Below are 14,592 nucleotides of genomic sequence, written 5' to 3' on the forward strand. Positions count from 1 at the left end.
GATTTTTGGTAAGGGTGTACCCTTTTAAAGGGTGTACCCTTTTAAAGGGTGACGACGGGTGAACTTGAAAAAAGGATACTTTTTACTTTGAGTGTAGGAAACCCATGACCCATAGGTTGCTTTGAAAATCTACTCTAGAGGGCTTTTGTTAATTTGATTCGGTTAACCGCGGTGGATTTTCTTGAAATAATTCGAACTGTCAAAAATCCACCAAAGCATCTACCACATTGATCGCACAAAAATCTGTGGTAGAAAAATATCCACCGGTAGATGCTTTGGTGGATTTTCGACAGTTCGAATTATTTCAAGAAAATCCACCGCGGTTAACCAAATCAAATTAACAAAAGCCCTTAGAATTTCAAACGATACAAAAGTGAAACTTTATGCAAAATCACACTCAGTGGTAAAACGTAAAAAAAAAAACATTGTCATGTTATGTTGACCAAGATGTTGACATGTTCAAAACCTCGTTCAAATCGTTGTTTTGATTTTTCAAGTTAAGGATATAAAGTAATGGTTCTAGTGCGCCTGCCACGGACGCTCCCCAACCGGTTCAACGCGTTGTTTACATTTAAATCCTCGCTTTCCGACAGGCCTGATGAACCGTTCTTTTGCAATCTGTCAAAGTTTAAAGTGTGTCAAAAAATCAAGCTGTGTTGATGTTGATTAACTAAATTCAAGGAATTTTTTCGCTTTATTTGCCGAAATGTGTCAATTTCCGGCTTCAAACGCGTTCTAACCGTGCTGCTGCAGGAAAATGTAGTTGAATTCAGATAAAGCTAAGTTCGGAACGCAAGATTATTCGCCGTCTCGACGGCGACCTTGAAGTAAACAAAAACAGCAGCAAACATGGAGGAGTCCCACCAGCATCTGGAACTTGGTCCTAGCGGAAGCGGGGGCCACCACCTGCAGGAGGATCTGTCCAAGGGCGTACTGCGTACGATTCAGCACGTCGAGAACGGGACGCTGCACTTTATAACGATTCCTCCGACCAATGCACGCGATCAAGAGTACATCGACAGCTCCTTGCTGGGGGCGGATTTTTCGAACCATTTGCCGAACGGGTTGCTGGTGGACTATATTGGCGGGGCGGGATCGGGAACGGCGAGCGGGCAGTTTCATCAGCAGCTGGATCACCATGGGGGTGGTGGAGGGGGCATTCAAACGTATACGGCGGAAGATCTGCAGAATCTGGTCGAGGCGAGTTCGCTGCAGACGACGGAGAACGAGCGGAAGTTGTTTTTGCAGTTTGTGAACAAACCTCCCTCACACGAGGCTCCGGTCATCGTGACGAATCCGAAGGATCAGATGAGTGGCTTGGGGGAGCATGATAAGCTGACGGATTCGCAGCTGAGCCACATGCCGGTGACGTCCAGCGGAGGGTTTCTGCACTATCATCACCAGGATCAGCTGCTCAGCTCGACACACGTTGGTAGCATGGACCACGGTGGGCACATTCAGCAGCAGCAGCAGAACCAGTCTCACCTGTCGTCGATTCATTCCATGCTTCAGGGCGACTGTTCGCCATCGAAGCTGTTTCACGTGACTTCGTCGAGCTCGAGTACAAACATTGCAATCAACCCGGTCACCAGCCAGAACTGCATCCAGATTCCACCGTTGACTCCGATCAAGCGCATCGAGTCGCCGAAGCGATACCTCGGCTATCAAATGGTGCAAAACCAGCAACAACAGCTGGCGGACGATAACTTTCTCTCGCGGGACGATCTGATGGAGTGCGAGCCGATTCGATCCGACGATGAGGAGGAACTCGCAAGCAATCACTTCAACAACACTTATTTACCTCACAAAAAGCGACTGTCGAAGAAGCTCGGCGATGCACCGCCAAAAGGGGCCGCGGAGCAGTTCCACCGCGACTCGGTGATCGCCAACGACCATCACCAGGACAAAACCAGTCAACCGGTTCCAAGCGAAGTGGCAACGCCCAAAAAGAAATCCTTCGCCTGCCAGCTATGCAGCGATTCGTTCGACGACCAGCTGCAGTTCTTCACCCATCTGAAGGGTCATTACGAACCGGTGACCGCGGCCAGTCCGACCGATGACGGCAAGGCCAGCGATCCGAAGAAGAAGCCCAAGCTTCCTCGCGTGAAGCACACGAAAAAGCTTAAAAACGACAAATCCTCCCGGATGACCGCGGAGGAAACGGTGTCGGATGCGCAAGAACCAACTGCTCGCAGCTATCCGGCGCCAATCCAGCCGGACGTGATCGTGGCGAACACTCAGCAACCCGCGCCCGAACCAGACAACCCGGGTGAGTTTAGCGAAACGGAGGACATGCTCGAGGGCATAAGGACGGCGGTGCAGAAGGTTCAGGAAGCGGTCGAGGACACCAATGACGGGCTGGGGAGTGGTGTGGGTGGGCGTTCGTCCAGTTGGTACCAGCAGCAGCAGCCGCAAGAGCCGGTGCCGCCACCAACGATCGAATTTAATGGCGATCTGGACACGCAGGAGATTCACATCAACGCCGGAAACGATAACTTTGTGCTGTTCCTGAACAAGTCGGACTTTAACGATGGTAAGTTTGAGTTGCGTTGAAAGAAGATGAAACTGAACATCATTTTGTGTTTCTACAGACATCCTGGATCATCCCAGTCAACAGCAGACGCAGCATCACCAACCTCAGCACTCGATTCTCGCCAATCAACTCCAGCAGTCTACCTCGCACCACGTCAACCCGACAACCCACGTGGATCAACCCTCCTACATACTCGGTGGGACGTCACCGGCGACGACGACGACGGAACAGCATCAACAAACTATCGGCGGGGATTGCGACATCCAGAGCATCCAAATTCTGGGCTTTAGCTCGTCCGAGATCGACTTCAACCTGGCGTCGGCCCCGCACCAGCTGAGTGAGCTGAACGGGGCAAAGCTACTAAAGGACGAGCAGCAATCGTTCGCCGGAAGTGACGACCAGCTGGAAGATTCGCGGGACGGAGAATTTTATCTGTCCGATGAGGAGGAGGAGGAGGTGGTCGTTGGATCGTCGGCTTACGGTGAAGAAGAGGAACAGATTGAGGTTGAATCCAACGTGGGAGTGATTTCAGAGGTGCTGCCCGTGGTGAACAAGAAAAAAGGTCGAAAGAAGAATGCTCGGAAGGCCGCGATAGCTCCGGAACAGCAGCAAGCTGGGAAGAAAGCAGGCAAGAAGTTCCTTTGCAGTGAATACGACTGTGATAAGCTGTTCAACTCCAAGACCGCCGTGCGTTATCACGAGTTGCAGCACAAAAACTTACGCCCGTTCAGCTGCCAGATTTGCTCTAAAAACTTCTTCACCTCATCTGCACTAAAAGTACATTCCCGCCTTCACACAGGAGAAAAACCATACAAATGTGAAGATTGCGGCCGCGCTTTCCGTCAGTGGGGAGACATGAAATACCACCAAGCTTCGATCCATTCAACAGAGAAGAAAGAAATCTGCGAGTACTGCGGCAAGAAGTTCGCCCGTCGATATTCCCTAGTTTTACACCGGAAAATCCACCTGAACGAGAAAAACTATGTTTGCGATATCTGCAATAAGGCCTTCCGTGCCAGCTCGTACCTCCAGTCCCACCGCATGATCCACACGGGAGAGAAACCCTTCTCCTGCCCGGTCTGCAGTAAAAAGTTCCGCTGCGGAGGTGACATGAAGCGCCACCTCAAAACACACGATCGCAAATCAACGCCCGGAAAGCAACAACCCGGCGCAGATCCCTCACCCAAGTCGACCACACCCCGAGCCACGACGAAAAAGACCGCCACCGATGTGATAGACCTGACCAAGATCAAGAGTGAGAACCAGGCGAAGGTAATCCACGCTCCGCCGGTGGTGACCGTACTGGCGAAGAGCATCAATCACGCAGACGGTAAGGCCGATTCCGCTGGTGGTAGTGGGCAACTGGCGTACCTTGCGACGACGGCGCCCGATCAGTTCCGGCGGCCGAACGAAACCGTACTGATGGACATGGGGCGGTGGTGAGTTGCGGCGGTGGCAATAATGTTTTGTTTTATCTTTCATTTTACTTCTACTCGTTCCCTGTCGGAACTGATAAGCTGTATTGGTAGGATTACGGATGAATTGTTTTATTCCTTTTTGAATAAAATTGTGCACATTGCGCAGAATTGACAACAGGGTACGCGTTGACAGCTTCGAAAATGCTCCTAACCAACTGATTTGCCGTTGAGTATGCCTCAATTGCGGAATCGACGTAACACCTTATAATGTGGCCCTCTTAAACCTTGCGGTTTCGTCAACGGATCCACAGGCGTGTATCGTTCTTTTTGCGACAAGACTCCGCCTCCCGGGTCTCCTAAGTGTGAAGGTATGGGCACGGGGAGAGGGCACCGAATACCTATATTTACATGCTGGTATGCCTCAATTACCGACGTCAAATCTAAATTATCTTTATCCGTTTGCAGACTTTCTCACTAGTTGTCCTTGTCGAGCAATGAGTTGTTTCATCATTTGAACAAAAAACAGCTTCCTCACTCACTTATGCGTTCTGTTCCCAAGTGGAGCATAGAGCCAGATTAAAGGATTCCAACTGTTTACGATTCGCTGCTTTTGTCTTCGCTTATCGTCAGTTCAACGACGCATCCATTGTACTGGTTTCCGATAACGGCAATAAAACGGGATCATTTATAGAACCTGATCTAAGCTGCATTACCAAAATGACCTCACTAGTTGTCCGTTTCAAGCAATGAGTTGTTTGAATATTTGAACAAATAACAGCATACTTCTTCCCTTATGCGTCCTGCTCCCCATAGAGCAAAATACTACGTTGAAGAATTTCCACTATTGATGGTTCTCTGCTTTCGCTTTCACTTATCACCAGCTTAATGTTGCAACCACAGTACTGATTTTTTTTGGTAGTGCTACTCCAACACCCCTTTGTCTATAACAACTTACTCATTGGATTTCGACGTTTGCTATGGAAATAGTCAAATTCCTAAAGCTGTTCCGGTCCCGTTTCACTACAGCACCTCTTTGTCCTGAAAAGATAAGAATATTAAATTGGTTATCTATTGTCTAGGTGCTTAAATTTCACGTCCGTGAAAGGGAAACGTCTTCAACTAGGTCGTCGTGTTGAACAGGTTTCTTGCTAGTTCCAACGTTTAGTTATGCTTTATTGATATGTTGCATAAAACATGTGACATATAGAGACTCTACCCTTGCACCATTTCCAATGGTATGATCCTACCCTTTTGAAGTAACCGAAAATATCTTCCTCTACAGAGGATGATGTGCAATACAAGACTAGAAAATCTAAACCAGGAAGAACTCAGAGTGAGCAGTCCAAACTTTACAGTTTCTTCAGCCAACTGATAACCGATGATCAAATCATTCTGAACGAACCAAACATTAGTTAATCGGTTTTAATGCTTTGCCGGTAGCTCGGGGCCGTGTCCAAATTTACTTGATGGCCGATGTGATCCAGTCGAGGTTTTCGTAAAAGCGTGGATCGCTCATCTTCAAGGCCGATCTCTTGTACAGATAGTAGTACAGGGGTGAAACTGAAATCAACAAGTTCAAGTTAAAATCGTGTATTTTAATGAGCCGGACGATTCGCTTACACAATCTCTGGATGATGAAGAGTGCGGTCAGCGCCTTCGGCCACTGGAACAGGTAGGGCGATTTGTGATGGTCGACCACCTGCCAGGTGTGCAACGAAATGCACAGGATGAAGTACATCATCGCGACCAGCAGCGGAACCCGGAACTTCTCGTACAGCAGGTGGGCCATTCCGGCCTGAAAGTTTTTAAATATAAATTGGTTATTTAAATTCAATGTCGTTGAGGTTCAACTCTACAAACCTGGTAAACATAGGTCGAGTACAGGCTGAAGATAATCGCCGTAAAGGACAAAATCAAACAGACATCCTGGGCCCTGCAACGAAAAACACAACCCATGAAAGTCCTTTCCAGGAAAAATCGATATTTCCAAATCCGCCTACAAAAACAGAAAGATGATGGAAACTTTGTCCCCGCGGGCCAGATACGAGAAGCTGTTGATGCCCAAATCGACGCACAGAAACACCAGCTGGAAGAACAGCAGCGAGGCGAACCGTTTGTACGACAGTTTGAACATTTTCCGACCGGGAACTTCCAAATCCTTATTCCACCTGGAACGACACAGTAGGCGCACCAACACACTGGCTGACGCGTATCCTTTTTCGACGTCCACCTACGCAACAAAACATGATTGGCTGTGGGTGGTGATGGGAGGAGGAGTGTTGGGTTGGGCGGCCACGAGAGCTCGCAGCAGCTGTTTGGGAAAATGAGATGGGTTGAAGCGTGTGCGAGAACGAGATGGAGAGCAAACAAATGCGAGCAAAAGAGAAATCGTGAGAGACTGCTTTATCGACACTCGTTGACGGAAGCCGTTTCCGGGCTGATAGTTGGTTCAGCAGGTGATGTTGGCATGAGATTGCGCGTTTGAATGTTATTGCGCATTTTGTTAAAAGCCTCTACGGACCAGGTTCACGAGTTTCTTGAGTGCACTAAACCTCCGGTCATTCGAACACTTTTTATAGTTTAGCTCATGAATCGTAGCTGAGCTATCCAGTTGTCCAGTTGAAAATGGGGTTTGACGAAATAATAAAATAAATCTAGAATCGATTGCCCGAAGCCTCGATTATCCGAAGTTTAGATTATCCGAGTTGAAATTTTTATTACAAAATGCATTTATCCGAATTGATTTTTTTCGCGGCCGTTCTAGGCATAATTGGGTACTAAAGCCCTATGTCAATTTTTATGTACAACGGTATAAAACACGATTAAAAACCATTTCTAATCACTTTTTTTCATTTTAATGCAAAATTTTTGTTTGACAAGACAACATTTTTTCGATGGATCAACTATGGTCCCCTTGAAACGAGCTGTCAAGTAGGAACTTTTCTGTCAAGAAGGACCGCGAGGTTAATTTTTCGAAATTGATTTAAAAATCCATTTTAAACTCTTTGTGGTCGTACAAAGGTTCATTGTACTCAGAAAAATAAGCTTTATCGCTGTAAACAATAATATCAGCAATCTAAGCTTCATTTTAGGACCCAATTGTCCCACGTCATTTTTGGACGATTTTGATTTTTTAACATTTTTATGTTTAGTTTGTCGTATAAATACTTTAGGAAAACACATAAAATCTGGTACTTTGTTCGGAAACTCATTGAAAACAACACCAAGTCTGTTTGTCGCATCGTTGTACCACAGACAAACAGACGTGACTCTCCATACAAATTATTATTGAAATCCATCGTCCTTCATCAAACCGCCAAATCACGGCGACGCCAGCGCTGCCAGGTGAGCTGATGCCGAAGCGCAGCCCAAACATACTAATACAAACCCATTACTGTCATGTGTCATGTCAGCGTATGCGTGAGACAATCAAGCCTTAACGATTGTAAACATTAACAGCTGATCAGAATAATTTTGTTGTTGCTGATCGTCAGTACTTGATGAAGAAATAGAAATTAACACCGACGACCGAAAATGACGGTGGGTCGGTTCCGTTCCAATGGCAGAACCTCATGAGCCAATCATGCGGCAGCACCAGCAACGACGCACCACAACCGCAACGACAGATACCAAACTACTGGTCCTTCCCGTTGCTTATTCTGTCGAACATTCCTTCTCCAACGAAACCTCGGACCATTACACCTGATACCAATATATAAGAAGAGGTCACGAAAACTCCAGTATTGGTCGCCGAAATAGAAAAAAAGTCAATTCAAATCTACCGGAATTGGTCCCCACGATGGGCACTTGGAAACATCCATGGGAAACGTGTCCACGGCGCAGTTAAGTTGCGTCAAACAACAAAGGTAAAAAGTGGCGAATGAGATTAAAAAAGTCGCAATGATTAAAAAAAAACGTTGCCGCAAAATCTTACATCGAAACAGAACAACTGTGGATGAAGATTGAGTGGCGCTCACGATCGACGCAACATCTCCAAAAGGCCAAAAGGACGACTAGCAGCAGCAATCTGAGCAGCAATCCACGCAGGATAAGCAGGTTGCTCTGAAGGACATGTCTCCACCACAGAATCCGGCTTCCTCCGCAGTAGCGGACGCCGCATCAGCAGCCTCGACATCGGCAGGCCTACCGGGTTAATTGTGGGGCAAGAGGTATGTCCTCGCTAGTCAGTCGCTCATCAGACCCTGGCTGAGACTGCCCCAATCTTGTCCCGCAAAGCCAGCATTGTGGATCAACGTTAGAATTCCTGAATTCCATCATATTTTTGTTGTTTTCATTTGCTGCCACGTGCTCACGCTCAACTTAACAACACAAAAACACATCACACACACTGAGGAAAGACAGGCGAGCTGTCACGACAGCAGCGCCATCAGCGCCGGGTGAGTGGATGCCGAAGCTAAATTGCATTTGAAATAACCGTTTTGGCTTGGTTATTGAAGGACGATGGTTCCGCAATCGAGTGTCCCGTCTGTTTGTCTGTGGTTGTACTTCTACGTCCCACCAAGTATTTTTTTCACGAAATTATCAGTTTTACGTAGTATTGTGTTTTGTTTACTTATTGTATAGCAATAAGATAACAAATAAGAGTCATAAACTGCTAACTGGGGCGATTAGGGACACATAGGGTGAATAGGGACCCACGAGACAATCACAGACAAACAGACGAGACTCTCCATACAAATTATTATTGAAATCCATCGACCTTCATCAAACTACCAAATCATGGCGACGCCAGCGCTGCCTGGTGAGCTGATGCCCAAGCGCAGCCCAAACATACCAATACAAACCCATCACTGTCATGTATCATGTCAATGTATGCGTGAGACAATCAAGCCACAACGATTGTAAACATAATCAGCTGATCGAAATAATATTGTTTTTGCTGATCATCATTACCCGATGAAAAACATAAAAACCAACACCGATGGCCGAAGATGACGGTGGGTCGGTTCCAATGTTGGTTCCGTTTCCAATGGCAGAACTTCATGTGCCAAATCATGCGGCAGCATCAGCAACGACAGAGACCAAAAAACTGGTCCTCCCGTTGCTTCCAAGTTCTGTCGAAGATTCCTCTTCCGCCGTAATCTCGATACCCCTGGTCACGAAAAAACAGTAGTGGCCGCTGAAATAGAAAAAAATCCAATTAAAATCCGCCGAAATCTCGATACCCCTGGTCACGAAAAAACCAGTAGTGGCCGCTGAAATAGAAAAAAATCCAATTAAAATCTACCAGAATTGGTCCCCATGTTGGGCGTTTGGAAGCATCCGCGGGGAACGTGTCCACGGAGCAGTTAAGTTGCGCCAAACAACAAAAGCAAAAAGTCGCAATGATTCCAACGCTACCACAAAATCATACATCGAGACAGAATCAAAGAAACTCAACTGTGGAAAAAGATTGAGTGGCGCCCACGATCGACGCAACATCGCCATAAGGTTGCTCCGAAGGAGATGACTCCACCACACTCCACCATAGGATCACGCAGAAAGATATTTTGTGGAATCAGGCTGTACGAGGTTTGATTCAACAAAATTTTTGATGAATATAATCAACGCCGATTTTGCGTTGAAACAAACCTTGATTTTCTTAATTCCACAAAAATCTTTTGTTGTTTTGAAAAAGTTGCTTTGACGTTTAGCGTTGATTCAACAAAAATCTTGATTTTCAAATCAACAAAACATTTTGTTGATTCAAATATGCCTTATTTTTCTGCGTGATCCGACTTCCTCAGCAGAGCAATTCTCTACGAAATCGGTCTTTTTTCTTCAATTTTAATTTTTGTATTTTTTAATCCGGCTGAAACTTTTTTGGTGCCTTCGGTATGCCCAAAGAAGCCATTTTGCATCATTAGTTTGTCCATATAATTTTCCATACAAATTCGGCAGCTGTCCATACAAAAATGATGTATGAAAATTCAAAAATCTGTATCTTTTGAAGGAATTTTTGATCGATTTGGTGTCTTCGGCAAAGTTGTAGGTATGGATACGGACTACACTGGAAAAATAATACACGGTAAAAAAATTTGGTGATTTTTTATTTAACTTTATCACTAAAACTTGATTTACAAAAAACACTATTTTTATTTTTTTATTTTTGATATGTTTTAGAAGACATAAAATGCCAACTTTTCAGAAATTTCCAGGTTGTGCAAAAATCACTGACCGAGTTATGAATTTTTAATCAATACTGATTTTTCAAAAATCGAAATTTTGGTCGTAAAATTTTTCAACTTCATTTTCGATGTAAAATCAAATTTGCAATCAAAAGTACTTTACTAAAATTTTGATAAAGTGCACCGTTTTCAAGTTATAGCCATATTTAAGTGACTTTTTGAAAATAGTCGCAGTTTTTCATTTTTAAATTAGTGCACATGTTTGCCCAGTTTTGAAAAATATTTTGAAAAGCTGAGAAAATTCTCTATATTTTGCTTATTCGGACTATGTTGATACGACCTTTAGTTGCTGAGATATTGCAATGCAAAGGTTTAAAAACAGGAAAATTGATGTTTTCTAAGTTTCACCCAAACAACCCACCATTTTCTATCGTCAATATCTCAGCAACTAATGGTCCGATTTTCAATGTTAATATATGAAACAATTGTGAAATTTTTCGATCTTTTCGAAAAAATATTTTGGAATTTTCAAATCAAGACAAACATTATAAAAGGGCGTAATATTGAATGTTTGGCCTTTGTGAAATGTTAGTCTTGATTTGAAAATTCCAAAAATATTTTTTTCGAAGAGATCGGAAAATTTCACAAATGTTTCATATATTAACATTGAAAATCGGACCATTAGTTGCTGAGATATTGACGATAGAAAATGGTGGGTTGTTTGGGTGAAACTTAGAAAACATCAATTTTCCTGTTTTTAAACCTTTGCATTGCAATATCTCAGCAACTAAAGGTCGTATCAACAAAGTCCAAATAAGCAAAATATAGAGAATTTTCTCAGCTTTTCAAAATATTTTTTCAAAACTGGGCAAACATGTGCACTAATTTAAAAATGAAAAACTGCGACTATTTTCAAAAAGTCACTTAAATATGGCTATAACTTGAAAACGGTGCACTTTATCAAAATTTCAGTAAAGTACTTTTTGATTGCAAATTTGATTTTACATCGAAAATGAAGTTGAAAAATTTTACGACCAAAATTTCGATTTTTGAAAAATCAGTATTGATTAAAAATTCATAACTCGGTCAGTGATTTTTGCACAACCTGAAATTTCTGAAAAGTTGGCATTTTATGCCTTCTAAAACATATCAAAAATAAAAAAATTAAAAATAGTGTTTTTTTGTAAATCAAGTTTTAGTGATAAAGTTAAATAAAAAATCACCAAATTTTTTTACCGTGTATTATTTTTTCCAGTGTAGTCCGTATCCATACCTACAACTTTGCCGAAGACACCAAATCGATCAAAAATTCCTTCAAAAGATACTGATTTTGAATTTTCATACATCATTTTTGTATGGACAGCTGCCGAATTTGTATGGAAAATTATATGGACAAACTAATGATGCAAAATGGCTTCTTTGGGCATACCGAAGGCACCAAAAAAGTTTCAGTCGGATTAAAAAATACAAAAAAAATCGAATGACCGAAATCCTAGAGAACTGCTCAGCAGTATCGGGCGCCTCAGCAGCAGCCTCAACATCGGCGGGCTGTTGAGTCCCGGGCTAGGTCCCGGGTTAATAGTGGGGCAAAGGGTATGTCCTCGTTAGTCAGCCGCTCATATGACCCTGACCAAGACTGCCCCAATCTTGTCCAGCAAAGCCTGGATTGTGGATCACCGTGAGAATTACTGAATTCCATAATAATTGTATTGTTTTCATTTGCTGCCTTACACGTGCTCAGCTTAAAAACACACATCACACGCACTGAGAAAAGACGGGCGAGCTGTAACGACAGCAGCGCCAGCAGTGCCAGGTGAGTGGATGCCGAAACAAAATTGCATTTGAAATAACTGTTTTAGAAGGACGATCAGCACTCGAGTGTCCCGTCTGTTTGTCTGTGGGACAATTATGCGTCGAAATACAAAAATCGTTCGAAAAATTTCAATCGCGTTTTTCTCAGATGTACTTTTTTGAACATAGGATAATTATGCATAGAACGGCAATTCGGATAATTGAGTCTATAGTCCAGCTGGGACTAGAAACAGCAACAGCAAACCCAAATGGTGCGCTATTAGGTTTTACAGCGTGACGTCACGAACGCACATGCACACACATTTTTACTGAGAAACACGTGCAAAAAATGTAAACAGTGCAGCCAAGCTGTCAAATTTCTAACCTAAAAACCGAGTAAACGGAGTAAACGTAAAACCTAATTGTCCGTACGCGATCGTCATAAAGCTCTATGCGCAACTTCGAGGTCGCGGTAAAAAAGCAACTGCGCCACCGCCAACCTTCCCACAAACTGGTAAACCCGTCACTCCGCATTGTTTTGACAGCACGAAAACGGTTGGCAATCCTGCGCTGGGACGTGACGTCACCGCTGTCATCGAGCCGCCAAGTTCTTTTCTGTCCCACGTTTCATGGGCATCAAGTTTACCACTTTGAACGAGTGCTAAAATTTCGCCAAAATGAAGTGAGTTTCGAGTGTTTGGCGGCCCAAATGGTGCCGGCCGGGTCCGTTAGCGCGGGGAACTAATCGATGGTGTTGATTTCGTTTTCAGGATCGGCCTGTGCGCGTTCAGCGGATTCAAAATTTACCCCGCCAGCGGTAAAACACTGGTCAAAGCCGATGGCAAGGTGAGTGTGTGTGTGTGGTGTGGGAAATGTTCCGAGGAAGATGGTTCCTCTCGGGAGGTTGAGTTGAGTGAAGATTTAGGAAAAGCTACGGATTTCAGTGTCTTGGGAATGTTTAACATTGGGTCCGTGAGTGAAGCAAATTCGTCGAGAGAATCACCAAAATGTTGCTTTCGACGGGTTTGTTGATAGTCGTCAAACCTAACCTACTCATGTTTGCTCCATGGTGTCAACACAACTCCCAGTCGTTTGTTCCTAAAAGACACTTCAGAAACAAGTAATTTTACATGCGATCTATGTAGAAAAATTTATTCTGCGGGTGCTCCATCGATATGTGAAAAGCCATGTTGAACATGTTAAACTTACGAGAAATTTTATAAATTCGCATGGCATCAGTCTAAGAAAAGTTCAATTAAATTTGTAATGACAACGCATTGAATTAAAGTGGGAACCACACTTCTTCATTAAACAATTTTGAATAACTTTGCCATGAGATCAATCTTTTGGAAAGTGTCTTCATGCTAAATCGATTAAATTCAAATTTAAGCATGTTTTCAGCATGCTTTATGACAAACGGCTACAAATCACTCAAAAAGAGACATCTCCAACCAAATTATATTTTCACGTATCGTAAACCGGGGTAACATTGATAGGTTGAAGTGTTTTTTTCAAAATTGGAAAATACGAATAACATACAAACGGAAAGTTATGGAACCACTCTGAGTTTGGTAGAGAAAAAAAAAACACCTCAAGAAGTAGTATGAAAACATCGATAGATAGAATTATTTTAATGTTCTCAAAGTGTAAGAGCATCTATTGAAACCAAAACCTTACGTCTCCTCCACAGACCTTCACCTTCATCAACAAGAAATGCGAGCGTTCCTTCCTGATGAAGCGCAACCCGCGCAAGGTGAAATGGACCGTGCTGTACAGAAGGAAGCACAAGAAGGGCATCGTTGAGGAGGCCACCAAGAAGCGCTCCCGCCGCACCCAGAAGTTCCAGCGCGCCATCGTCGGTGCCTCCATCACCGACATCATGGCCAAGCGTAACATGAAGCCGGAGGTGCGCAAGGCCCAGCGGGACCAGGCCATCAAGTAAGTGCAATTCGCAATTCCAACAGAGTGCCTCCCTGCGCGTTTAAACGCCGAACGTCGGTGGCGTTTAGAAGAAAAGGGACCAAGGCCACAGCAATATGTGCTCGTTTTGTTCACCTGGGCTTGGTAACGGTCTTGCTACTAGAGATCGCTTTGCGGGTCCGCTCTTTCAAAATGAGACATAACATTAAATTGTCTCCTCCAACGTGCCAGGAAGCTCTTGCTAACCGCGACATTCCCTTCTGCTCTTCCAGGGTCGCCAAGGAAGCCAAGAAGGCCAAGCAGGCCGAGAAGAAGGTGACGAAGGCGCCGGCCGCGAAACAGCAAAAGACCAAGGCCGCCAAGGTGTCCCAGAAGGCTGCCCCACGCGTCGGAGGCAAGCGATAAGGCGGTCGTTGAGTGGTGAACCATGCGCGCGTTTGTTCAGCTTGCTGAAGTCGGAGAATTAAATACAAAGAAAATAAACAACAAAAAAAACTCTACATAAAAACTAACGCAACTCTTTCTGAGCCGAAATGACGACGCTGAAGAAGTCCCAAAGAATGCAATTGAAAGGGGGAGGGATCAATAAAATATTAATTTTTTCAGGAAGTTTCACGATTAGAAAGGAGTCTTTCTACGAACTTCTTGACCGCGATTACAGGAAATGTCCAAAACACGAGATCTAGATTGCCATCCGACTTGAACGCTCAAGTTGACCAGGAGAAGGAGTTTACTGCCGCTCCAATCTAGTCCGTCCCATATGTAAAAAGTGAGTGCTGAGATAACGCTGTTTGAAACCAAA

The 14,592-nt window shown here is 44.2% G+C and overlaps 3 protein-coding genes across 3 annotated transcripts; 2 read left to right on the plus strand and 1 right to left on the minus strand.

The window, feature by feature from the left end:
* The first annotated feature begins 621 nt into the window (after positions 1-621).
* Positions 622-4,123, plus strand: LOC6053636. The gene is made up of 2 exons (XM_001869650.2): positions 622-2,533; positions 2,592-4,123. Exons 1-2 carry the CDS (start codon positions 850-852, stop codon positions 3,974-3,976), a joined length of 3,069 nt encoding a protein of 1,022 aa, XP_001869685.2. The 5' UTR covers positions 622-849; the 3' UTR covers positions 3,977-4,123.
* A 967-nt stretch (positions 4,124-5,090) lies between these two features.
* Positions 5,091-6,211, minus strand: LOC6053637 (transmembrane protein 138). The gene is made up of 4 exons (XM_001869649.2): positions 5,952-6,211; positions 5,812-5,884; positions 5,572-5,746; positions 5,091-5,511 (listed from the first exon to the last, which is right to left on the minus strand). The coding sequence occupies exons 1-4, from the start codon at positions 6,083-6,085 to the stop codon at positions 5,411-5,413; spliced, it is 483 nt and encodes a 160-aa protein (XP_001869684.1). The 5' UTR covers positions 6,086-6,211; the 3' UTR covers positions 5,091-5,410.
* Positions 6,212-12,403: 6,192 nt separating this feature from the next.
* LOC6053638 (60S ribosomal protein L24) lies at positions 12,404-14,302 on the plus strand. Its single transcript, XM_001869648.2, has 4 exons — positions 12,404-12,552; positions 12,641-12,716; positions 13,561-13,808; positions 14,063-14,302. Exons 1-4 carry the CDS (start codon positions 12,548-12,550, stop codon positions 14,193-14,195), a joined length of 462 nt encoding a protein of 153 aa, XP_001869683.1. The 5' UTR covers positions 12,404-12,547; the 3' UTR covers positions 14,196-14,302.
* Positions 14,303-14,592: the final 290 nt, after the last annotated feature.

The sequence above is a fragment of the Culex quinquefasciatus genome, chromosome 2 (genome assembly GCF_015732765.1).
Source record: "Culex quinquefasciatus strain JHB chromosome 2, VPISU_Cqui_1.0_pri_paternal, whole genome shotgun sequence".
In the NCBI taxonomy this organism is placed as follows: domain Eukaryota; kingdom Metazoa; phylum Arthropoda; class Insecta; order Diptera; family Culicidae; genus Culex; species Culex quinquefasciatus.

Coding starts and splice junctions, on each gene's coding strand:
- LOC6053636 (XM_001869650.2), top strand. CDS start 850: ATGGAGGAGTCCCACCAGCATCTGGAACTTGGTCCTAGCGGAAGCGGG. Junction 2,534..2,591: donor CAAGTCGGACTTTAACGATG/GTAAGTTTGAGT, acceptor GTGTTTCTACAG/ACATCCTGGATCATCCCAGT.
- LOC6053637 (XM_001869649.2), bottom strand. CDS start 6,085: ATGTTCAAACTGTCGTACAAACGGTTCGCCTCGCTGCTGTTCTTCCAG. Junction 5,747..5,811: donor ACTCGACCTATGTTTACCAG/GTTTGTAGAGTT, acceptor AAAAACTTTCAG/GCCGGAATGGCCCACCTGCT. Junction 5,512..5,571: donor CTTCATCATCCAGAGATTGT/GTAAGCGAATCG, acceptor TGTTGATTTCAG/TTTCACCCCTGTACTACTAT.
- LOC6053638 (XM_001869648.2), top strand. Junction 12,717..13,560: donor TGGTCAAAGCCGATGGCAAG/GTGAGTGTGTGT, acceptor TCTCCTCCACAG/ACCTTCACCTTCATCAACAA. Junction 13,809..14,062: donor CAGCGGGACCAGGCCATCAA/GTAAGTGCAATT, acceptor CTGCTCTTCCAG/GGTCGCCAAGGAAGCCAAGA.